This window comes from Cajanus cajan, chromosome 4, assembly GCF_000230855.2.
Source record: "Cajanus cajan strain Asha chromosome 4, NIPB_CcT2T_4, whole genome shotgun sequence".
NCBI lineage: Eukaryota > Viridiplantae > Streptophyta > Magnoliopsida > Fabales > Fabaceae > Cajanus > Cajanus cajan.
In genome coordinates, this window is record NC_138520.1 from 79,354,337 (window position 1) to 79,379,380 (window position 25,044).

Sequence of the window (25,044 nt, forward strand, 5' to 3'; positions counted from 1 at the left end):
AATAAAGCCTGTGTAGTATTGGCTACAAATTATATATACATAACATTGTTGATTACATTTATTTCATCATTGAATACTTAAATCGTAATCGATAATTTTATTTCAATTTCATGTTATTTATCATAAAATATTCGGATGTAACTTTGAAATCGAAAAATGACTAAAATAGTTTCGAAGAAGTACGTGTTTAATTGAATTTATTTTAAAAGAATGATTATTTATTATTAATATTTTTATACAATTTTTTAAAAATAAATTAGACTTAAATATGTTTATACTCTGTTGGAATTGAGATACATACTTTTTTAATCTCTTACATTTAAGATTTATATTTTTAATTTGTGTAATTTAAAAAATATTATTTTAAAATATCAAATTTTAATCTATATTATGATATTATAATATTTCTAAAATTATAAGTTTTAAATTTGAAAAATCAAAACAATTTTTATTTAGACAAGATTTTAAAATAGGAGAAAAAAATGCAGTGGAGTTAGTAAATAATTTAAAACAATCGTAATCCTATAAAGTATAAAGGATGCATGCAGCAAAAGAGAGAGAGATGGAGGAAAGAAAAGAAGAGGAAGTTTGCGTGTAATTGGATAAAGCTGAATTAAATTTAATACTGTAATATAAATGGGAAAATAGAAGAAGTAAAATGTAAATGGAAGAGTTGTTGTGATTTCAGGTTGGTAGAGAGTCGAGGCAGTGAGTGAAGAGCAGTAAATTTGGGGTGAATTGCATCGTTGATAGCGAAGAAAAGAATAAATTATAATTCAGCAAAGAGTCTGGGGCTGGTGGCAACGCAAACGATGTCGTCTCGCGTGTTGCTGTTTGTGTTGTTTGTGATTGCAGCGAGCGCCGACGATGCCAAACGCGACGACGACAGGGCTCCCAAGTCCGAATCCTGCAATAACCCCTTCCAATTGGTATTCCTATTTCCACTTCTCTTCTTTCGATCTGCCATTTCTGAAAGTTTGCTTGCAAGCGATCTCAATTTTATTAACTGCAGGTGAAGGTGAAGAACTGGGTTGATGGTGAAGAAGCCGATGTTTATAACGGTGTGACTGCAAGATTTGGCTCTCTATTGCCCGAGAAACCTGAAAATAGTGTTAGAACTCCCGCTATTTTCTCCAATCCCGTTGACTGCTGTTCCACTTCAACTTCAAAGGTTCCCTTTCCTTGCACCCTTGCTTGCCTTCATAATAATCGTTACCTTTGAAAATGTTTTCTGTTCCTTCATTGACTGCTATATTTGACGGGAATGGAGGCATGTTGAATGATTATGCATTCATGTTTTTACAGCTATCTGGATCAGTTGCTCTCTGTGTGCGTGGGGGTTGTGACTTCACAACTAAAGCTGCGTTTGTGCAGTCTCGAGGTGCTACTGGCATGTTGGTTATAAATGACGCTGAAGGTTCATTTTAGTGCTTCGCACACTATGGTTTCCATTTTTGTTTAATTTGTAGAGGATCTGTAAGACTGTCCAAGTGTCATAAGTTAGGCTTGTTAGTTGTGACTTCACTACTCATTTACAGTCGGTATAGTAAAGCCAGTTGCACAGACACTTTTTTAATACTTGAGCTTAGCTGTAGACAAAACTTAACATTAAATTTACTCATTGAAAAGCTTCTTTCATTTCAATTAGTTACTCACTCTCTTTTCTTTTATGTTAAGTTGAGAAACTTTTATATGATCATATTTTGTCAATGTCTAACTATTTCTTTTTGGTCAGATCTCTTTGAGATGGTTTGCTCTAATAGCAGTGAGACAAACATTTCAATTCCAGTAGTGATGATAACAAAGTCAGCAGGTGAAGGTCTCAACAACTCTTTGACATCTGGAAGGAAAGGTCAGGACTCCAATTCTTAGAACATCTACTTGTACAATTATTGTTTTTGAGCTTGTATATATATTAAACAATGTTGTATAATTCTAAAATGCAAATAATTTTTATGTTTTGTTTCTTCATTTATGGCTATAGTAAAATGTGTATATAAGACTTGGATTTCGATGGTGTTGCTTGGGAGTTGGGACTATAGACCTGATTAAGCCTAATGGGATATGGCCTGATTGTTGTTGTTTCTAGTAAGATGTATTTGAGGATTGTTTATTCTCCTCTCTTGTACTCATTGTAGAGTTTATTCCCCCCAGTAGAAGGAGACTAAAGTTGTTTGGTCATGTGAGAAAAAAACCATCAGAAGTACTAAGAGTATTTTCCCCATGATTTTACTTATTTTATTTCATAAATTTGCAAAATCTACGAGTATGTTATAAATCTCCAATTAAACCAATAGTTTGACATTGAAATCTTGAATCTATCTCTTTTCTGGTTCAGGGAATGCAAGTTTTAAATATATTGATTAATAGTGCCACTTTTAGGAACCAAGATATTTCTATATTAAAGGTCTATTCTAGGAGGCAAAGGAACCAATGAGATGCAGTGGGTGACTGATTACTGAGTAGCTTGGTCAGTAATGTGGGTAGTTAGAACCTATCAGCCATCATGTGTTATTTTAATAGGGATCTGTTCCTTTCATAATTTATATACATAAACTCATGAATGTACCTAACTACCTAAACATTCTGATACATCCTTTGAGTAAATAAGATGTGAAAAAAAGTTTGGTTTTGTCAACAAAATAGTGCTTATTCATTGTAGATGTCATGTCAGGTCTTTTATTCACTTATAGATGATTAATTTTGGTTTGTCTATGGCAGTGGAAATTTTGTTATATGCTCCACCTCGGCCACTTGTAGACTTGTCAGTTGCATTTTTGTGGTTGATGTCTGTTGGAACAATTGTATGTGCTTCACTATGGTCAGATCTAACTACTCCTGAGAAGTCTGATGAACGCTATAACGAATTGTGTCCCAAGGTTTTTCCTTCCAACCTTATATCAGCCTTAAAGTTTATTATATGTACTTCAACATGCTTTTGTGATGCCTGAAGTAAACAATTTTCTGGATGCAAGGACATGGTTTTCTCAAGAAAAGTCTCCTAATATTTGAACAATGTTGAAATGGGAAATGTATAATCACAGTTGACCTTGGCATGTGTACTAATCTACATTTCCTTGTATCTTTGATTTTCTTTGTTGTAGCCGCTGATAATTTCATTAAGAGCGTGGTTATTTCCAAGTTTTGGAAAATTAGTCCTGGAAATGATTTATGAATATAACATTCTTGTGTTTGTTGTATGTTTTAATTTTTTTTTCCAGACATGGTTGATTTCCAGAAATGTCTCATCATATTTTGCTTGGGTTTTGTTTGCATGGTTAGGGGTGGGTATATTCACTCCCATGGGAATATTGGAGGCTTCAGCTTATCATATATCCCAACTAGTAACTTCCATTCTCACTGTTTTTTTTGGTTCTACCAGTTGAATTTTGAAAAACACTCCCATAAATGTTAAACTCTAACGAAACAGTTTTGTTTTGATTTATCTAAGAATAACATTCCACAATAATATTCCTGGAAATATAATTAAATACCTAGAAACAAACACCACCTAACTATTGCAAATTTTACAATGGAGTACAGGATGATGCTTTCTTCCTTCCATTTTGTTTACTGATACAATTTTTTTCAAGTCTACTTTACATATTCAAGTGTATTAATTTGTACTTATAACTTTCTTTTCTTTTGCTAGGAATCTTCAAATGCTGGAACAACGAAAGATGATTTTGACAATGAAATTGTTAACATTGATTCAAAGGGTGCTATCATATTTGTCATAGCAGCATCTACTTTTCTTGTGCTATTGTTCTTCTTCATGTCATCTTGGTTTGTCTGGGTGCTGATTATACTTTTCTGCATTGGTGGTATTGAGGTAATGTTCATTTCCTTGGATTTTTACTCCTACTCTTGCTAATTAAAAAAAAACAAATCATATTTCATGGTGTGCATGAAGGGGGGTATTGGTTATGAATCTTCCGCAATTAAATTTGCTGTCTATAAATAAACTAGAAGTTTATGTTAGCAATTTGAGTATTTGACATACACCAATCAGATTATACCACATTAGCCTTGTTGATTTCATACATAAGTTATTTAAAGGTAAGAAAAGAAAGGAAGAAAGTAAAGTCTCTTGAAAGAAAGGTTTTAGGAGCACTAATACCAGCATCATTGTCATCAAAATACTCAATCTAAGCTTTAAATTTTCTCTGTATGTTAATTTAAATTAGTTTTAATTTTCAGGGCATGCATAATTGTATTGTAAGCCTCACTTTAAGGTACAGCCGATGTCTCTCTGTTTTGTGGCCTGAAAAGGTGCTCAGTGTTCTTTCTGCATGCCATGGGTTCTGTTAATTTTATTTTTATCTATTTTAAATATTGCAGAAAATGCCAAAATTGTAGTCAGAAGATAGTGAGTTTACCTCTATTTGGGGAGATTTCTATTTTCTCATTGGTAGTATTGATATTCTGTGTGGCATTTGCGGTTTTCTGGGCTGCTACTCGACAGGAATCATATTCATGGATTGGCCAAGATATTCTTGTAAGTTTCAGATTCTAATACCTGCAAGATGGTCTTTCTATTATCATTTCAGTTTCTAAATTCAAACTTATATTGTTCGAGATGATTAGAATATGAAATTTTCTCCCTTATCAAAAGTTGTCCATGAGTACCGACTGTCATTGGAAGTCAATAGGAAGCCAGGAACTTTGTATGAAGAACTAGAGCAGAGGTTTCAATGGTTTTTAGTAAGGGTGAGCATGAATTGAATTTTTAAAAATCCAATCCATATCCACCAATTAAATGGATTGGATTTAAAATCCATATCCATATTTTTCTAAAAACAAGTATTAAATTAACAACAGGTTTTAAGTAAAAAAATGGTTTTAAAACCTTGTTAAACCATGATCAGTTTTAAAGTCAAATTTAAATAATTATAATGATTTAAAATTATATTTTCTACACTTACTTTTAAATATTATGTTAAGCTTACAAACCATAATGATTTTAAAAAAATTGGATTTTTAGTGAATTAGTTTGAAACTGGTTTAGATGTTAAGTTCCAAAATCGGTTTTAAACCATAAACAATTTTAAACCATAAACCAGTTTCAAACCATATCTAGTTTTAAAATCGATTTTGAACTTAAAAATGGTTTTGGACCCCCTAAGGGTGGACATGATTTGATTTTTTCAAAAATTCGAACCAAAATCAAACCTAACCATAAAAATGGTTTGGATTTAAAAAAAAAAAAAACATTGTTCTGGAAAACAGTTTTGAATTTTTTGCAAACCGATTTAAAACTGATTTTAGGTTCAAAACATGTTTTAAACTGATTCAGTTTTCAAATTGCATTGATCCAGTTTTAACCATAAAATCGATTTAGGTTTAAAAGCTAAAACAAATTCAAATAGTTTCATTTTAAAACCACTAACCCATCACCCCATCCCATGCCCCATCTTTCAATGAAAGTGTTTTTAAGAGTTATCTTTCAATGAGAGTATTTTTAAAAACTATTCCCACTTTCACTAGGTAACATGATTTTTCTTATCCAACATTTTCAATATTTATTTGAAAGAACACCGGGAGTGGAACAACCCATCTGAGTACATAAGAGGTTGTTTGCCAAAAGAGGTTGTTGGAGAAGCCCCCAAATAGGCAATTCTAGATAAAAGAAAGGTTTGGACTGGTGCAGTTATGGTTAGGTTTGGTACAATGGATTTTTCCCCCACCCTTAGTTTTTAGTTTAGGTCCTCATAGTGTTTATTTGTGGATGATTCCTATTTGACTTTCACATACGTTTAAATGAATTCACTTATATACATGTTACATACATATGTACGCACAGACACACACTAGCATCCATGTGCATGTATAGAGAAATTACAAAAAACAGATATTTTGGGTATAAGAAGTCTATCAATCAATTGGTTATGTATGTTAACAAGCAGCTATTCATCAACCATTCTGAGCATTGTTAACTATCTGAGTTGTTAGTAGTTCATAAACTATAAGTATTTTTACCATAATTTCCTTGTAATTTTCCCTATTCCTAATCTTCAAGTTGGTTGTCAAATCATTAAATAATGTCTGTGTGTAAATGTGCACATATGGGCCAAATATGACATTGGAATCATGGTTGTTTCCATAGTGGGATTTCTGAAGTATTGATCTAAAAGCCAGTATGTAATCTCAATTATGTTTGGCACCATAAGCTGTTTGATTTTTATTGTATGCTATTCACTTGAAATATTGCTTTGTTCTTAACAGGGCATCTGTTTGATGATAACAGTCTTGCAGTTGGCTCGATTACCGAATATTAAGGTACCTGAATGGATTCCTTATACAATCAATTAATCATTCATCTCTTACTCAGTTTGTTATGTATATATTAAAACAGCTCTAATAATTTCTTATGCATCATTGCTATAATAGGTTGCAACTGTACTCCTTTGTTGTGCCTTTGTCTATGACATTTTTTGGGTATTCATATCTCCAGTGATATTCCACGAGAGTGTTATGATTGCAGTAAGTGTCTACTCACTAGTATTACTATGGTTCTTTTACTTCTATTGTCTCAGCTCTGTTTGCATCTCTAAATCTATAGTAATATAAGTACTTATTTTCTTTTACTTGATAAAAGAGAAATATTAGTAGAAAGGGAGAAGATAAAGTATAAACATAATGTTAGAGGACACAATATCTTCTAAAGCATATCAAGAATAAAATATACGAACAGAAAAATTCAATGACTTTTAGCTGATTAATGTGTATATATTTACTTAATTGAGAACATAGAATTTAAGAGTAATTCAGTTAAAATTGTTGAGATATGACACGGATTTACTTTTAACAGATATGATAACCTACATTTTAGGACAATAGCTAGATAGGTAGGCTAGCTGTATCGTTTAGGAATAGGATCTCTCTTTTTTTTTTTTTTTTTTTTTTTTTTTTTTTTTTTTCCCATCTCTTTTCAGCCTATATTGTATCTGTGTGTGTCCCCTTTGTACAGCCAAAATTATCAGAAAATACAATCTTTTATCTCTGTTCTCAGGTAAAACCTAAATTCATGGAACTTAACTATCTATGCACAATTGTACGGCCAAAATTTCAAATACCCTTGACCACTAAATCACGGTTGCTTAAGGAAGGTAATAAGAGTTGGAGAGTCGATCAATGGTGGCAACATGGAACACATACCACATGTGAGTAAATATTGGTCTTGGTCTTACCATTAGAGGAGGAGGCCCATGTGTTTCCATGCTCCATGAATGCACAAGTATCATCATATGTTTAAGTATCAGTTATTACTAAAAACGGGGGCTGCTTATAGCCTCTAGTACAAGTTTAGATACAGCCTGTGGTACTAGTTAATTAAAAACAAGGGCTGCTTATATGGGTTGACTAATAGATACCTGTAGACATGTAGTAAATAATATGCTAGCTACTCTATTAACACTAGTATTCTTTTTCAAATGTACTGTGTTTTCTCTATTTAATGTTGCTTTACTAAAATTGAAGAGAGAATTCTAGTGTTTTATAGTTTTGTGATACTCTTAACATGGGCTTTCTTTTTTAGGTTGCTCGAGGTGACAAGGCTGGCGGGGAAGCAATTCCTATGCTTTTGAGATTTCCCCGTCTCTTTGATCCCTGGGGAGGTTATGACATGATTGGATTTGGAGATATTCTCTTTCCTGGTTTGCTTGTTTCCTTTGCTCATAGGTACTGAATTCCTTATTTAGTCAACATCATATATAAATGCAAGATTTACAAAATTGAAGATGTACATATGAATGCATACTGTATATTTTGACTACCACAGAAAACGAAGAATAATGGATATTTGTAGTGATATTTGTTGAGTAATTTTTGCCTTACTGCATTCTACTGGGGGAGCTACTATTTGGCTAAGTAAATCATATGCTTTTGAACTTGTATTCACTAAACTATATTGCCTGAATTTCCTATTTCAGTGCATACAATATATTATAATGGTTTCAAGGACCAATTCTCCCAACTCCCTATAATTAAAGTTGATAAATGAAGGCCTTTTATTTTTCTCTTTTTTTTTGGGTCTATGATAGGTGAAGGCTTTTGCCATTTATTATATAACTTGCCCCCTAAAGCAAGGACAATGCTCTGGCCCATTTACACTGTATTGAAATTCAACTTACATTTACAACAATGGAGGCAGCAAGGATTGAATTCTTGACCTTTAGTCATTAGAAGTTGAGATATGTCAAGGACCAACTATCCCAGAAGCTTAAGCTATTATGCAATGGCTTGTTGATGATTTTTTATGTGTAGATATGTCTGTACATAAAAATATCCAATAGTATTTAGATTTTATCTTTAGACTAATTTATAATAATCTTTGATTATGTTATATCTTAGGATTATTTTCCATATTTTCTTATATTTTGAGATCTGTTTCCGTGTTTAATTCATATTAAGTGTCAAGTACAAGTAAAATAGGATTATTGTGGTGTCTTCTGTATCACTTCAGAACACCTTACACATTATGTCAAGTCCGTATCATTTTCAGAATATTCAGTCTCAAATTTGTCTTTTCTCCATAGATGCTATGTCCCCATAATTTCAGCATTGACATTCGATGAACTTGAAAATTGAAATTGGAGTGCATTCTGCCTGTTGTAACATTCAAGCTGTTATGCATAATTGCATATACTTGAGATTTGAGTTGTGGCAAAAAACTGGGAAACTTCCTAGCTGGTTATATATATATATATATATATATATATATATATAGGTCCTCTTAAAGACTTAGTTAGAATGTCTGCAAGTTGGTTATTAGAGTTGATAAACTTGGTAATAAGTTCCTTGGACAACAGTTTCTCTCAAACAAAATGACAATCAATCTCTGTGTTTGGTTCTCTCATGAAACATCGGATTGGAGACAATATGAAGGACTGCCTGATTATCACAGTATAACTTCATCTAATTGACTTCACAAAATTTTAACTCTTGAAGGAATTGTTTAATCCACACAAGTTCACAAATAGCTAAAGCCATAGATCTATATTTAGTTTTCGCATAGGACCGGGCAACAACACTTTGTTTCTTCCTCTTCCAAGAAATAATATTCCCTCCAATGAAAACATAATATCCTGTTGTGGATCTCTTGTCTATGGGATAGCAAACCCAATTTGCATCACAATACCTCAAGACTTGAGTATTTCCCTTGTCCTCATACAATAACCCTTGTCCTGGAACCCTTTTAATATAAATGAGAATGCGAATCACAACATTCCAATGGTCAATGTGAGGATTTTTCATGAATTGACTAACAACTCCGACTGTGAATGAAACATCAGGTCTTGTAATAGTGAGATAAATGAGTTTTCCCACTAGCCTCTTGTACCTCTGGATTTGAAAAATTTCACCTTGGTCTATCATTAGCTTCTGATTTGGATCCATAGAACTATCATTTGGCTTGAAATTTTCCAAACTTGTCTCTTTCAAAATACAAGAGCATATTTTCTTAGTGAAATTACAACACCTTCCTTTGACTGAGCTACTTCAATACCAAGAAAGTATTTCAGACAACCAAGGTCTTTAGTCTGAAATAAGTGCTCTTTTAGTTGAGAAATCCTAGTAGCATCATTTCATGTAATAACTATATCATCAACATAGACCATTAAATAAACACACTTCCCAAGAGAATGACAATAAAAAACTAAATGATCTGCCTCACTTTGTTTCAAACCAAAAATCTGCACAATGTGACTGAATTTACCAAACCAAGCTCAAGGTAATTGTTTTAGTCCATACAAAGAGTGATGCATTTTACAAACTAGATCACACTCCCCCTGAGCAACAAATCTAGGAGGTTACTCCATATAAATCTTCTCCTCAAGGTCACCATGGGGGAAGACATTTTTAATATCAAGCTAGTGGAGTGGCCAATGACAAATAGCTGCCATAATAAGGAAGAGCCGAACTGTGGTGATCATAGCCACGGGAGAGAAGGTATCACAATAATCAAGACCATAAATTTGAGTGTATCTCTTGGCTACCAACCCAGCTTTAAGGTGATCAACTTCACCATTAGGTCCAACTTTAACAGCATAGACCCATCTACAACCGACAATCTTCTTTCCAGGGGGTAGATGGACAAGCTCCCATGTGCCATTGTGTGCAAAAGCCTGCATTTCATCAATCATGGCTGCTCGTCATCCTGGATGATCGAGTGCCTCATTGCTAGTTTTAGGAATAATAATAGACAACAAAGAGAAAATAACAAAGAAGTATGAAGGAGACAAGTAGTGATAACTCAAAATTATAAATTAGATGAAGATTACGAGTAGACTGATTACCTTCTTGAATATCAATGGGCCAATCTAAGTTGGAGTCATGAGAAGGCGTGGAGGATGAAGGGTCCATGGTATGGGAAGTTGTTGGGGGAGGATCTGAATCACGAGTTTTCAGCTTGTGCCCTATGCTGATATGTAATATGCGGGGTGGAATAACTTCAGCTGAATCATGAGTATGAGAGTGAGGTTGATTTTCATCTTGGTTGGGGTTAGGATTGGGAATCATAATCGGATCGGAGAATGGAATAGGAAGAACCTGTTGAACGAAAATAGGATTGTCCATGGAGGATGAGAAAAAAGGTGTGTCCTCAAAGAAGGTAACATTAACATACATATAATACCTTCTGGTAGTTGGAGATTAACATTTGTATCTTTTCTGAAGGCGAGAATATCTCAAAAAAACACATTTAATAGCCTTTGTAGAAAGTTTGTCTAAACCTAGAGAGACATTATGATCAAAGCAAGTACAACCAAACATTCAAGGAGAGACATGAAATAAAGGGTCATTTGGAAAAGTGATAGAATGAGGAATCTGATTTTCGAAAGAGGAAAAAGGCATATTATTTATTAAAAATGCATCTTCCCAATGATGTATGGGAACATTCATATTCAACATGAGGGAGTGTGCAGTTTCAATGAGATGTCTATTCTTTCTCTTTGCTATGCTATTTTGTTCTGGTGTGTGAGGACATGTGGATTGATGTAAAATACCTTGAGGATTAAAAGGAAGAAAGTTCACTAGAAAAACATTCTTTAGCATTGTCACTTCTGAAGATTTTAATTATCTTGTCAAATTGGTTCCTAATCTCATTAAAGAAAGACATAAATATAGATAAAAGTTTAGATCGATCTTTCATTAAATAAACCCAAGTTCATCGAAAAAATTCATCAATGAAGGTTACAAAATATCTAAAATCAAAAGATGTGACACGGCTTGGTTCCTAAATGTTTGAATGAATGGTAGAGAAAGCCAAGTTACATCTTTGATCGGTTTGTTTAGGAAACGATGACCTAACACTAATTGACATGATTCACATTTCAAACTGGAAGTGGCTTGAGAATAAGAACCATTATCTTCAATTTTGCTAAACTTGGGTGACCTAAATGGTCATGCAAAAGCTTTGGTGCTTACTGCTAAGGTTGCAAAACAGGACATAGGTGGGCTGGGTTTTAAGTAATAGAGACCTCGTGATTCATGTTCTTCGCCAATCAAACGACCCATACTATATTCTTGTATGACAAAGGAATTAGCATCAAATATTACTAAACAATTTAATGAACGAGTCAATTGGCTTAGAGAGATTAAGTTATAAGGACAATGAGGGATGAACAAAACAAAATTTAATTTTAAAGGAGACAAAGGAATTTGACCAATTCCTTGAGATGCAACTTTGGACCCATTGTCTACAGTAACAAGATGAGAAATTTTTGGAGAAGAGATGAATGAAAATAAGGAACTGTTATTAGAAATGTAGTTAGAGGCACCCGAGTCAAGCATCCATGGACCATGACCTTCCACAGATTGAGAAATACATGTTGTTGAAACACTTGGTACATAAGAAGATTAGACTTAGCTGTTAGTTTTTTCAGATTTAAGCCTTAGATAATCTTGGTATTCCTCATCAAAAAACTTGAAACTTGATTTTTCAGATTTATACACATAGGCTGCTTTGTCAGGAAAACCATGCAAGGAATAACAATTTTCTTGTGTATAACCCATTCTTTTACAATATGTACACCTAGAACGTCCACTTCTACCACCACGTCCTTGATTGCTACGTCCTCCTTTTCCACGAGGTGCTACCATTGCTGAAGTTTCAGTAGTTTTAGCTGGTTTTCATCTTTCACCAAGATAGGAACACAAAGAAGTCTAGTGATTAAGCTGTCCATGGAAGGGATTTGGTTATCAACCAGAATTTGATTACGTGCATGATCAAAATCTAAATGTAAACTTCTCAAAATCAGAACTATATATAACTTATCATGTTTTTTGTTGACGCCTTCCAATGAGTCGGCCATAGGAAATCTTTTAAGTTCTTCTATTGTAGCTCGGGCCTTAGCTACATGTGAGACCATATCATGGTTGGTTTGTTTGAGAGAAGCTACTCTTTGGGTTTCATTAAAAGAATGTTGAATGTCATTAGCAAAATATCTTGGGTTTCCTCCCAAAATGAACGACATGTCTTAAATGACCTGAGTATCTCTAACACCTCAGGTTCAACTGATTTCCATAGGACAGCATATAGTTGGATGTCAAGTTTCTGCCATTGAGATTTATGTTCAGTAGGAATAGCACTGGCTTTTTTCTCCAAATGGTCATAATATCCTTGATCAAGGAACCACAACTCCATTGAGGCATACCAAGACAAATAGTTTTTCTAGTTCAGTTTTGTGCTGGTAATGGTAAGAGTACCACAAAAAGGGAAAATAGGACCTGCGAAGGCCATTTCAATTATAAGGATGAAGGAGAAGAAACGTGACTACCAAGCCCCACACTTCTAAGTAGGCCAGCCTTGATAACTGAGGGCAGAAATGTGACTAGAAGGGGCGACGAAGCTTCTGGAAGTGGTCTGACGAGATTCCGGTAAGCAGAGGGCGGCACGTGAGATTCACATGCTAGACAGGGCACCGAAGAAGATCAACTTGTGAGGGAGTGAGCCTGGGTATTAGGGCCTGCGACTTCCTGGGTTGGGTTGTGCTCCTCAAGGTGCACCTAACTTTGTATTCGTTGGAGATAACGGTAGTGTCTGGCAGCAGTGGACGGTGGCCGACAATGACAGACAGTAGCAGACTGGTAACTTAAGGAGATAGAGCAGGATCTAACCCGTTCTGATACCAACTTGAGATTTGAGTTGTGGCAAAAAACTGAGAAACTTCCTCAGCTGGTATATTATATATATATATAAAATAAGATCAGAACAGATACACAAAATCAGGAAAAGGCTACAGCCTATGGACCTAAACCCTTAAGTTAGATAGGGCCAAAAAGCAGTTTTTATAAAGCTGTACAACATATAATAAACAATTGGTTTAACACATATCAACCTCTAATACTGTATTTGATGAACATACATAGTATAGTGGCACTTACTGCCACTTCTTATGCAAGGAGATTCAGCAGGGTCTTATCATTATTTAATGCATGCAAACTCTAGAAGACTAGAACTATGTATGAGCATCTTTACCATCAAGGTCCTGAAAGGGAACAGAACAAATTCCATCTGTAACAACTTGGGCGTAATTAATGTGTATGCTGTAGCTTTCTTATGCTTGGGAAACATCAGCAAATCCATTTTAATATTCCTCTCTTTTAACTGAAGATTTTATTTATTTATTTTTAACATGATGTTAAATGGGCATTTTGTTGCTTCTGCTTTGTGGGATTAATAAAACTAACTAATATAAAATATGGAAAGAATATCACACCTGCTCAGAAGTAAAATTCAATCAAATTTCATGACATTGCAAGCCTTCTATCCTTTGGATTGTGTTTCATGCATATTCCAAATGATTTGATGTCACTTAGAGAATTTTTTTTCTTCTTAAAATTGCATTAGGCAACTTTTTATTTTTGTACTCTGGACTAAATGCTTTGTTTTGACATATTTATTTTTTCTTTTGGTTGTCATAGATTTGACAAAGATAATTGGAGAGTAGCAAAAAATGGATATTTTGTTTGGTTGGTAATTGGCTATGGCATTGGTAAGTTCTTTTGTTCCATGTTTGTATTGAAGACTTATTAATTTCCTCCCTTCTTTGGAACACTTTGGCTAAAATTGTGTTGCTAATTTTTTTACCTGTGTACATTTAAAGCCAAGTATTTCTAGGGTTTATTTAAGCATTGTTTGTTTAGAGTTTAGAGTTTAAGATTTAGGTTTTAACCCACTGCTTGAAAACTGAAGCAGAACTGAAATAACTGGTATATGCTTCCTCAATCACACGGAATCTAAAATTAAGTTAAGAATGTTAAAGATCCAAATTTAGTTATTTCATACCACAACCTCATCTCACCCTTCTGTTTGATTCATTGGCTTTTACAATTTCTGCTTAATTGCTTCCTGAGCCACCGAAAGGAATCTCATGAAACAAAACTTCATTTGTTTTTCTCAAGTTTTTTATGGCTTTTATATTGTTGTGAACTAGGCAAAACCCTAATAGACGTCTAGCTATTAAGGAGTATATTCTATAGACTCAAGGAACAAATATGAGTGCATGTGAGGAGACATGACAGTTTTATTTTATTTTATTTATTTTTAAGAAAATAATTTATTAAGATAGAAGAGAAAGGTATAAAAGCAAGAGGATAAGAAACATGTATGCTAGCTCTTATACACATTTAACAAAATCAATGGTGTAAAGGATACACGTTCCTTTTCGTGGGAGGTCAGTTGTGGGCTTAATAATGAGGGAATTTCTTGGTGTTATGGCCTTGAGATTTTGGTGTATGAAGAGGGCATTGCATTTTCCTTAAGTGGCTACATCGTATCACCAAGTATTTAAGAGCAAGTGGCTTTACAGCTTAAAGTTATCACCAGAGAATTTTGATTATAAGCCTTTTTTCTAGCAAAATAAGCTAATCCTAAGATACAATGCATGGTTTAGAACGAACTTAGTGAGTTTCTAACCCAGTCACGCACAGCAATTCACGACCATTTATTTCTTTCTGCTTGGGTGATGGTTTGAATATATTGATGAATTGCTACTGCATAAGATACTGTACGTTCATACACATAATTGCTGATTTTTTATTTATTTTAAATTACCATTTCAATAAAATTGATGATGACTTAAAGTCCAGTCCTCTGATACTATTTGTTTATGACATCATAGATGTTCCATGTTGATTTGTCATCTGTTTGAACTTGTGATCTGGATTTATTGCGATAATTCTTTTATCGTAACTTTTTGTTTCAGGCCTCGTTTTCACATATTTGGGGCTATATCTGATGGATGGAAATGGACAACCTGCGCTTCTCTACCTTGTTCCATGTACACTAGGTAACTGTATGCGTAGTGATTCTCGTTGTGTAAGTTAAAGCTATCTCAATTTTCATGCCCAATTGTTGTCTAATTAAATCAACAGGTGTCACTGTCATATTGGGATGTGTAAGAGGCGAGTTGAAGACCCTTTGGAATTATGGCACAGACTCATCGTTGTCCACTGAGCCTTCTGAAGTTTAACTGAATACGTTATTCATCTGAGCTGCAACTTGGGAAATGTTATCAGCTCAATGGTATGGAATGCAAGCAAAGGCACCAGGTGTACAGGCTCCATTACTATCTTTTGTATTAATTAATTAACGATCGAGTGCTCTTTATGGCTGCGTCATAGTTATCTTGTAAAAAGAATGAAAAACAGATGGAAAAGTAGTTATTCAAAATTCACCATCATATGGCTTCTGGCTATGCCATTGGAATTCTTTCACTTTTCTAACTGCTGTAGTGAAAATTGAACCGAAGTTAGTAATCATTTTTCATTTCTTGTTCAGTTGTCTGTCAAATCCTCATCAAACTAAAACTAGGCTAATTCTTATTAACGCATTCACGAGGTTAGATGAGTTACAATATCTTTATAAATATATAACATTAATAAAAAAAGTAACAATTTTTATATTAACTTTAAAATTCATTTTAGTATTTTCTTATTAATTATATTCACCCAAAAAAATTATTCATTTGCAAAAATGAGCTAAATTAAACCTACACCTTAATTACTACAAACGAGTGGCAGAACCACGAATTGATGAGGTGTACACAAGCACCGTCTAAGAAAACTAGTAAAATGTCTAGTAACCTTTTTACAATATTATGATTATTTTTTTGGGTAACATAATATTATATGAGCGTTCGCTTATCTACTTGCATTTTGGAATCTGATTAATCTCAAGCCAATGAAATAGTATTAATTGTTTTGTGATAAGTATAAATCCTGCGTGACTTGATTCAGCTTAAATTGTGCTTATCACTCCTTAGTTGTTTTGTTCACATGAGAGTGAAGTTTCCTCTATAATCAAGATTAGGCACTCATTACATCGTCAATACGTCATGCATGATCTCTTATCAATCACAGATTCACAGTGTTTCTATTTAAATTATTTCAAAGACTGGAGTAAAATGTCTCCCATAGTCATATCTGTTTACGAAAACGATAGATGCACATCATTAATGTAAGTACCAATATAAAATTAATGTATACGAATTCGAGGGTGAATTGCATATAACTCATATTTATCCCATGGTCTAATAATCTTTTTTGTATGCCTGGACCTTAAGGCCGAACTAAGGAGATAGAACTTATTTACTAAGTAGGGAAAATGAATTTAAAACAAATTACCAAGTCAAAAACTGCAATTTAACCAAGGTTGAATGAGGGAATTTGATAGGAATTGTGACGAGTTAATATTCGCTCAGCTGCTTAGTCAGTTAATTATTAGTTATGTTCGATTATTTGAATAAATGGGACTTCCAAACAATTTACCAGATAATTCATAAACTTACTTGATTCTCCCTCGTTATCTGCAATCAGCTCTGAGTCTGACTGCTATAAAAGTTTTGATGGACTGAGATGTGACTTACTGCGTTTTGTTCCTAACATTATAAAAAAAAAGAAGAAAAGAAATCCAAATCAACCCTGACTTGATTATGTGACTTCTTTGCCACCCCATATTCTACCAACAACATCTTCACATGTCTTTGTTTGTAGTGAATACATTAAAATTTTTCAACTCTCTTATTGTTGTGTGTCCTACCACCACACACTCACGGGTTCCTTCTATGCACACACCACACACTCGCTCAATATAAAATATTGTTACCCTTGCCACCACCAATCATGATATAATTACAAATGCTTTAATTTTGTAGAACCTTCTTCACCCTCACTCTTCAGTTGCCATCCATGGATCAATTTCCAATTCTCCTTCTCCTTGTCACATCTCTCTTCTGTTTCCCTTTTGTGCTCATTGCTCAATCTCCGACTCCGATTATCTCCAAAATCAGTGTAGTAGGAGTTGTTTATTGTGATACCTGCTCCACGAGCACATTCTCTAAACAAAGCTACTTCTTGCAAGGTAATGCAATTAAGCAAAATATTCATATCATAGAATTTTGCAATGCACTGTTTCATTGGTTTGTTCGAATTAATCAGGTGTTGAGGTTCACGTACAGTGCAGATTTAGAGCAACCTCACCAAAAACTAACGAGCAGATAAGCTTCTCAGTGAATAGAACCACAGACCAATATGGAGTGTACAAGTTGGACATACCATCAGTGAATGGAGTTAACTGCATGGATGGTTCTGAAATTGTGTCACTTTGCCAAGCAAGTTTGATAAGGAGCTCCACTTCCACTTGCAATGTTCCCTTTCTCAAGAGCACAACACGTGAGATTTCAGTCAAATCAAAACAAGATAACCTGTGTGAGTACATATTGAGTGCTCTCAGTTACAAGCCACCTCAAAAGAACACTACCTTGTGTGAACATGAAAATGAGCGATTGGAAAACTCTATGAACTCCTCAAAATTCTACTTCCCTTGGCATCAATTACCCTTTCCAACCTCACCACCAATACCATCTCTACCTTTCCCTTTCCCACAATATCCTCCATTCAATTTACAGGACCCTACAACTTGGCATTGGGTGCCTCATAAACCTTCCCTTTCTCCACCTGCTTTTAATTTAGGGGACCCCTCTACTTGGATCCCACATATTCCTCCCTCACCTCCTAATATACCACAACACCAAAATCCCTAGTCTCTTTTTCATTTTCTTTCTTTATTCTTATCATAATTATATTTGTATGGAAACATGTGATGTGATTGTGTGGTGAAGAACATAGTATAGAAACTATAGTGCAATTCAGTAAATTAAAACTTTATTGGGTGGTAATGTAAGTCGGTGTTGTCTTGTCCAGCTCACGTGTATGCTATGCTCTTAGGCAAAAAGGAAGCAGCTTACAACGAGAATAATGTGTGGACTGGTCACAAAAAGGGATCATAGGATTTTACTTTAATCAATTCAAGATATGTTGGTTGGTAGAATATTAACTTTGATGTCAACCTTTGTTTAATTTATTTAAAGTACTACAATGTCTTGCTTAATTCTTCTAAACAAAAATGGAGGTGTTTGTAATTTTCCAGGTAACTTATTGATTGTACATCAAAATGCTAAATGTGTTACTTTTACATTACACGCATGACCCATTGGTTTAATGCAAGAAGAATGTTATACAGATGTCAGATGTAGTAAATTATAGAGATCAAGCAATGGCATGACACATGAGAGAGCATGATGCTATGAGAACCGGGCACTGGAAGAACAAAAATTACACATTATTTATGTTTGTCTTATTTCACCTTTTCAAACTTGTATTTACTTAATTTTATTCCCACTACCTCACTTATATAGGGGGTGTGAGAAGGATTAGTTTAAGAGTATGTTTGGATATAGTTAATTTGGAGAAAAAAACTTCTTGTGTATCAATTTATAGACTCATCCCCCAGCACCCCTTCTGTTTATATATCAAACATCATTCTTTGAAGTATAAGTTTTTATGGAGACAAAGATGACTGCTAAGTCAGAGCAGTAGCTGACAAAGAATGTTCCTCAATCCTCACAGATTCTTTTATTGCAAACGAATTTGCCTACAGAAATATTCGTACAACATGAAGATTGATAAGTATTAATCGATGATAAGTATTAGTCTCACAAATTTCACACTCTAAATTCTTTGCTCAAGGCTTGAATTGACCATATACACAGAAAGAACGTTATGTTTCTGTTGTACCTAAACCATGATCTGATGAAAGGTCTTCCCATTCCTTTGGTTCAAATGAATCGCTTTGCACTATTTTTCTCAAGGAAAAGTTTCTATAGTGCAGTTGCCTTAGAATTAGAACAAAAATAGTTGAAATACAATTAAGTCTCGGATTTATAAAATAAGAAGAAAAAAAAAATAGTTTATAGAAGACATATATACTCCAATGATTAAGAGACCTTTTGAATAATGACTAAAAAATAAAATTATAAAGACTTAACCCAAAGTGAATAATATTTCATCATTATAGAGTAGTGTGTAAATAACCTTATAAAAATAATTGTAAAAGATAATTCACTAAACAATCCATGATTTATTTATTTATAACAAAAAGAGATAATTCACTATACAATCCATGATTTATTTATTTTTAACAAAAAGATAGTATTATTGATTATCGAGGTCCAGGAAGATTGTCCAAAGACCTTGGAAGATCAATACAAATTGTAGGTGTTAATAAGGATTGGGCCAAGTTTTGGAGAAATTCTGAATCGGAACCAATGAAAAAAAAAAAAGATTGGGTCAGGTTTGTTTAATTAGTGTGTAACGATTGGATTGTTCTATAGTTGGGTTGGGTTCATTAGTTTTAGTTAGTACAAAAAAGGAAAATAAAAGAAAAACCACAAAAACGAGGGAAACCAAAATTTATACAAGTTGTTAGTATAAAAAAAAAAGTATATAATATTAAAAATTAAAGATAATTAAATATTCTTATTTTAATATAATCACGTTGAGAATAAATTTTCAAATCCATCAACCCAAACAAACTTAACATTTTTTTATTATTTCGGATTGGTTTAAGTTAGGTGGATTGATTCAACTCATAATAATAGATAATTTCTTTGATCTATTTTTTTTTTATCAAAATTATGATAAGATTATTTCATGATATTTATTTGAGGGAAAATTTTATAAGAGTTATAACTTTGTTATTTTTATAAAGTTATTTCATACATTTCACAATGATAAAATATTATTCACTTTGGACCTAAGTCCTTACACTTTCATTTTTGATTATCATCCAAAAGACTTATTTCTCTTCTTATTTTATCGATATGCGACCTTGTTTATCTCCTAACAATCCTCTTTTCAAACCCTAATTTTTCATGCAGTGAAATCTGTCTTTTATGTAATAGAAGAATATGTAACTCAGTGTTTATGATAAGTGGAAAGTGACAAATAAAAATCATAATTAAAAAAAAATAGAGAAATCAAAATTAAGCAATTATAAAAATACGTTCAAAATTAAGTAATTAAAATTTGAAACTCACATCAACATAACTTATTAATACTTTGGCTTCACATCAACACATATATCCATATCACCATATGTCAAATATCGCCTGGAACCAAAATTATATAATTTGAAAATATGGAAAGTGATGATGGAATTAGAAGCTGAAGAAACAAAATTGCTCAAACGCTATATTCTGGAAATCATATTTAGTCTAAAATTAGCACAATTTAATATTTATAATTTTGAAAAAGTCTTGTCAGTGGTATATGTCAAAATGAAATGGTTGGAGGCAATGTATAGGTGGGTGGGTGAGTGAGTGTGCAGAGGCAATAACTTATAGGCTGCAATATGTCAAACATGGAAAGAGGGATACATAAATTAATTAATTAATAATTAGATAGAGTTAGAGAGGTGAATGATTGCACATTTTATAATCTTAAGTAGCCATCAATTCAACCTCAAGTTGTCTATCGATCTCAGGCCAACATTACGTCCTATATAGTGACAAAAGTAAGACATTTATGGTAAATATACTCCAGACAAATTAGTCACTATAGACTATATATATAGTTTATAAAACTAGCTAGGTGCATTTCAAATATTCATAAATCTTATAATCATATATAAATTAATAATTAAAAGTTATTTTTCAATCTTTAATAAAATTTAATTCTCTTTTATATAATAAAATAAAATTATTGTTTGTGTTCTATTTATTGTAATATGTTTTTTCGTAGGATATCTCACTGTTAATTAATATTTTTAAAATTCAAAAAATTAATTAATTAATTTCTAATTTTTTTGTTAGAAAATTTTCATTTTTTCCTATTGCTTATGCTGTCAAAATATTCTTTTGTATTAAAATTTTCAATTTCTTTTTCTATATCTCAACTCAACTCAACTGCTTTGCTTGTGTTCTTATATTAACTAATTAAAAATTATTTAAATAGAATATACTCTTTAAAGAGTGATGTAATCTTTTCATATATTTTTATTTTAAATTAATTATTGATATTTTTATAATTCTATATAAATATTTTAATATATATATTTTTGTAAATTTACATAAGCTTTTTTTTTATTTTATAATTTTAAATTTTACATGAATTTTAAAATTCGCACATGATAAACAAAATACTTATTAATTATACAAAGTAAACTATGCATATTGATTCTTCCAAACATAGCATGTCGCGTCTCTCAAATTAATTAGAAATGGTCTACATATTGTTGTGGAGAAATTAATTTCATTGTATTCTATATATCATAATTAAACTGCTTGATAAAGTCAACCGGATATTTTATTGTATGATTGTCATTTTGTGAGATATACAATATAATATTGAATATTGTCACTGGTGCGTGCCTACCAAATCAAAATAAGAAAAAATGTATTAATATAATATGGTTGACCCCTCCACACGTACGTCATTCTTAATTTTAGTGATAAAAAAAAATAAAAATATTTCATAAGTCAAAGCTTAGTTCACAAAAATACAATATTTAGTTGGCGTAAACATCTTATCACCCCTTCCACCGCCCAACAGATCCTTCATGCCTGATGCCACCATTAGAGTTTATTAATTTACAGATTTAACTAAAAAATAATTTCATTATATATAGAATTAGTAATTCATATTTTGTCATGTAATTTTTGATATAATCCGTGATAATTAATACTAAAAAAGATTTATAAAAATAAATCAAATTATAATACTTGTAATATATATTTTAATTTAAATTTATATATATATATATATATATTATAATTTTGATCTATTATTACAAATTTAACAGTTTAAATATATTAATTTACTATAACTTTATCATCTTAAAATCAGAGAATCCATTTCAGCTTCTTTTCGGAAATGGATGAAGAGGAGCGAGAAGGATTAAAAAGATATAAGATGATGGTTTCTATATATGAAGAATTAAAATTAAGTTAATTATAGGCGAGGGTATAGCTTATTTATAGTTGCTCAAGATGTAACAAGGCTTGTTCCTAACATCACGTATATGGAATTGAAGAAGCCAAAGTAAACATGCATTTCTCTATTACGATGGAGTTCCACAATCGCTTGCAATCTGGATCCAACGGCTTCTACTAAGACTCTTAGATAATTTTTTTCACATAGGTTATTTGTTAACAAATAAATAAATAACTTTTTTCTCCTTAGATAATCATGATTTAGTGTTCGGAGTACCGGAAGTTTGTTGGCATCGTTAGGGTTACCGCATCTAAGTCTTGACTCCTAAGCGATATGAGACTTTGAGAAATAGTCTTCATCTTATAAATTAGTTTTATAGAGTTGAGTTAATTCTGAATTTACATTTTAAGAATTAAATAGTATATAACGGCCAACTCTTACCTTACAAATCAATTTTGTAAGATTCAATTAAATCCTAAATCTATTATTTTAAGATGATATTAAAACTATGTAAATTTACTTTGAGTTAGGTTCTAAATTCATTATTCTAAGATAGTACATAAAAGTTATCTATATCCACTCCAATTTTAAAGGATTGAGTTAAATCTTAAATCTATTATTCTAAGATAATATCAAAACTATCTAAATTCAATCTAAAATGGTCATCCACCATATATATATGCGTTAAATCCAATAGTATTGAGAAAAATTCAAAGCTCGCATATCCTATAAATCATTAAAAAGGATCATTTATCATTTATTCACGTATCAAGCTCACCAGTACTAGATGTGAGGAATTGTATTGAAAAAAAATTCGAGTCTTACATCAACTAGGAATAAAATAATTAAAGAGTATAAGTGAAGAACATTTTGACCTTACAAACCAATTTTATAATATTGAATTAACCCTTAAACCTGTTTAAATTTAGAATAATAATTATGTATAAGGCAATGATTTTTAAACATCTATTTTTAAAAAATACCATTAACGCTTTTTATTTTTCTCCATCTCTTCTTCTTATTAGTATACTATATCACTTGTCACACCAATATTGTTTTTTAATCTCTCTCACTGTATGCGCACAGTAATATTGTTGTGTCGAAAAGAGTTGGTTACACATAGGTAAATAGTGAAATCCAATAGCGGCCACCACACTACTAATATTAGTGATTGTGATGATGAAGAAGAAACAATAGAAGTTGGAAAAGTGATAAAAATGAAAATGGAAATAGGACGAAGCATATACATATATGATACAAGTTACAACAGCAGAGCAGAAGGAAAGAGAATTGAAACGATGATTATTACATTATTCATGCAGGAATACTAGGACAAGAGATGGAGTTGGTAAAGATGCAGATGGATTAGAAGGGGTTGAGGGCATGCATGGAGGAAGTGCGAAGAAGACGATAAGCGGAGGGAGAACGGTTGACGCAGGTGCAGCCTTGACGAGTCTCTTCACAGTCCATTTCCATCAAGACCTTGTAAAAGATGTCAACGTGGCAAGGAAGAGCCAAAGGACCCTGGCTGTTGTAACCGTACTCAGACTCGGCTTCTTCGAGCAACATCTTGAACAAGGGATGGTTTGCGTACTCAGTTTTGATAACAAATCTCTGCATCTGGGGTCCCACGTAAACACAGAAGCAACCTTCAGGGGTCACACTGCTTTTCTTTGACTTTGACCCCTCACGGCTTGGCCACGATTTGCTCCTCAGAGTCATAGCCACAGGATTGGAAGAATTCACCTTGCGGCCTCGTCCTATAGACTTGCATCGCTCCCATGTTTTGGTTATCAGCCCTCCTTTCTTCTTACGCATCACCCCATCATCCATCTTTTTTTGTTACTTTCAAATCAGAGATATACAAAGATAAAGGGATCTAATAGGATGGAATTACAAGCTTAATGAATAGGTTGGAGAAAGATGTCATGTGTCAACCCCTGTCGTAAACCAAATAAAACATGGCCTTACTCCTTGGCCTCATGGTGTTGCTCATATCTATGTGTGTGCAGAAGCAAAGGAGAGCGACAGAGACTAGACAATAAATCAAAAAAGGCTAGGATCTGAAAGGAACTACTAGTATATTGGATTCAAGGGAAGATGGCCATCACATATATAAATGAATTGAATTGATATGAGATGAGAAGCTCACACACAGGCACGGTCACAGGTTGTTTCTGCCTTCGCTTTAATTAAGGACTCGGCAATTGCCATGAACAAACCCGCCACCTGTTGCCCATTATATAATGCATTTGTTTTGCTCTTTGGGACTATGCTATACATTCATTATTTCTTGTGGACCATGCACCCTTTGTCAACGCTGCATTTTCTTTCCTTCAATTATTATATTCAATGCCTACACTGACACTACGAGTCCAGTTTCTATGTACGAGAAAATGTAATTAAGACTACTGTACATCTATTTTCTCTTCTTCTTTCCCAACACACTTCAATTCAAGTAACGTGTAAGGAGACGTAACACACGTCAACTAGACCTACTTCTTACTCCTCTCACCTTCTCTATTCATCTTATCTTTTTTCACTCCATACATATTTATGTCCAATTACAACCAACTTCCTAATATTCTTATTTTTCTCTATTATTTAAACATTTTTTATAAGGTTTTATTATGTTATTATTTATTATTATTATTATTATGTACAATGTATAACTAGTTTCATATATTACTAATCTTTTTCATTGAGTCTCATGGATATTTTTTTAGTAGTTTCTCTATTTTGATCATCAAGTTTTTTCATCCATATGATTTA

At 32.9% G+C, this 25,044-nt stretch overlaps 3 protein-coding genes across 4 annotated transcripts; 2 read left to right on the forward strand and 1 right to left on the reverse strand.

The window, feature by feature from the left end:
* The first annotated feature begins 556 nt into the window (after nt 1–556).
* On the forward strand, nt 557–15,780 carry LOC109802932 (signal peptide peptidase-like 3). Its single transcript, XM_020364361.3, has 14 exons — nt 557–929; nt 1,013–1,171; nt 1,306–1,417; nt 1,736–1,852; nt 2,722–2,879; nt 3,653–3,832; nt 4,201–4,235; nt 4,342–4,498; nt 6,226–6,279; nt 6,391–6,483; nt 7,538–7,680; nt 13,924–13,994; nt 15,207–15,290; nt 15,376–15,780. The coding sequence occupies exons 1-14, from the start codon at nt 813–815 to the stop codon at nt 15,471–15,473; spliced, it is 1,578 nt and encodes a 525-aa protein (XP_020219950.1). The 5' UTR covers nt 557–812; the 3' UTR covers nt 15,474–15,780.
* Nucleotides 15,781–16,894: 1,114 nt separating this feature from the next.
* Nucleotides 16,895–18,773, forward strand: LOC109802529 (olee1-like protein). Of its 2 annotated transcripts, XM_029272261.2 has the most exons (3): nt 16,895–17,362; nt 17,440–17,709; nt 18,205–18,773. In XM_029272261.2, exons 1-3 carry the CDS (start codon nt 17,191–17,193, stop codon nt 18,288–18,290), a joined length of 528 nt encoding a protein of 175 aa, XP_029128094.1. In that variant the 5' UTR covers nt 16,895–17,190; the 3' UTR covers nt 18,291–18,773. The 2 variants fall into 2 exon arrangements, with proteins under 2 accessions (XP_029128094.1, XP_020219518.1); XM_020363929.3 differs by having other exon boundaries at nt 16,963–17,362; nt 17,440–18,773.
* A 4,711-nt stretch (nt 18,774–23,484) lies between these two features.
* On the reverse strand, nt 23,485–24,510 carry LOC109802872 (auxin-responsive protein SAUR71). The gene has a single exon (XM_020364280.3). It carries the CDS (start codon nt 24,103–24,105, stop codon nt 23,638–23,640), a length of 468 nt encoding a protein of 155 aa, XP_020219869.1. The 5' UTR covers nt 24,106–24,510; the 3' UTR covers nt 23,485–23,637.
* Nucleotides 24,511–25,044: the final 534 nt, after the last annotated feature.

Excerpts from the sequence above, each read along its gene's own strand:
- LOC109802932 (XM_020364361.3), top strand. The coding sequence starts at position 813 with ATGTCGTCTCGCGTGTTGCTGTTTGTGTTGTTTGTGATTGCAGCGAGC. Across the intron at positions 1,853-2,721 it reads TTTGACATCTGGAAGGAAAG|TGGAAATTTTGTTATATGCT; the intron begins GTCAGGACTCCA and ends TGTCTATGGCAG. Across the intron at positions 13,995-15,206 it reads GGTAATTGGCTATGGCATTG|GCCTCGTTTTCACATATTTG; the intron begins GTAAGTTCTTTT and ends TTTTTGTTTCAG.
- LOC109802529 (XM_020363929.3), top strand. The coding sequence starts at position 17,191 with ATGGATCAATTTCCAATTCTCCTTCTCCTTGTCACATCTCTCTTCTGT. Across the intron at positions 17,363-17,439 it reads ACAAAGCTACTTCTTGCAAG|GTGTTGAGGTTCACGTACAG; the intron begins GTAATGCAATTA and ends CGAATTAATCAG.
- LOC109802872 (XM_020364280.3), bottom strand. The coding sequence starts at position 24,105 with ATGGATGATGGGGTGATGCGTAAGAAGAAAGGAGGGCTGATAACCAAA.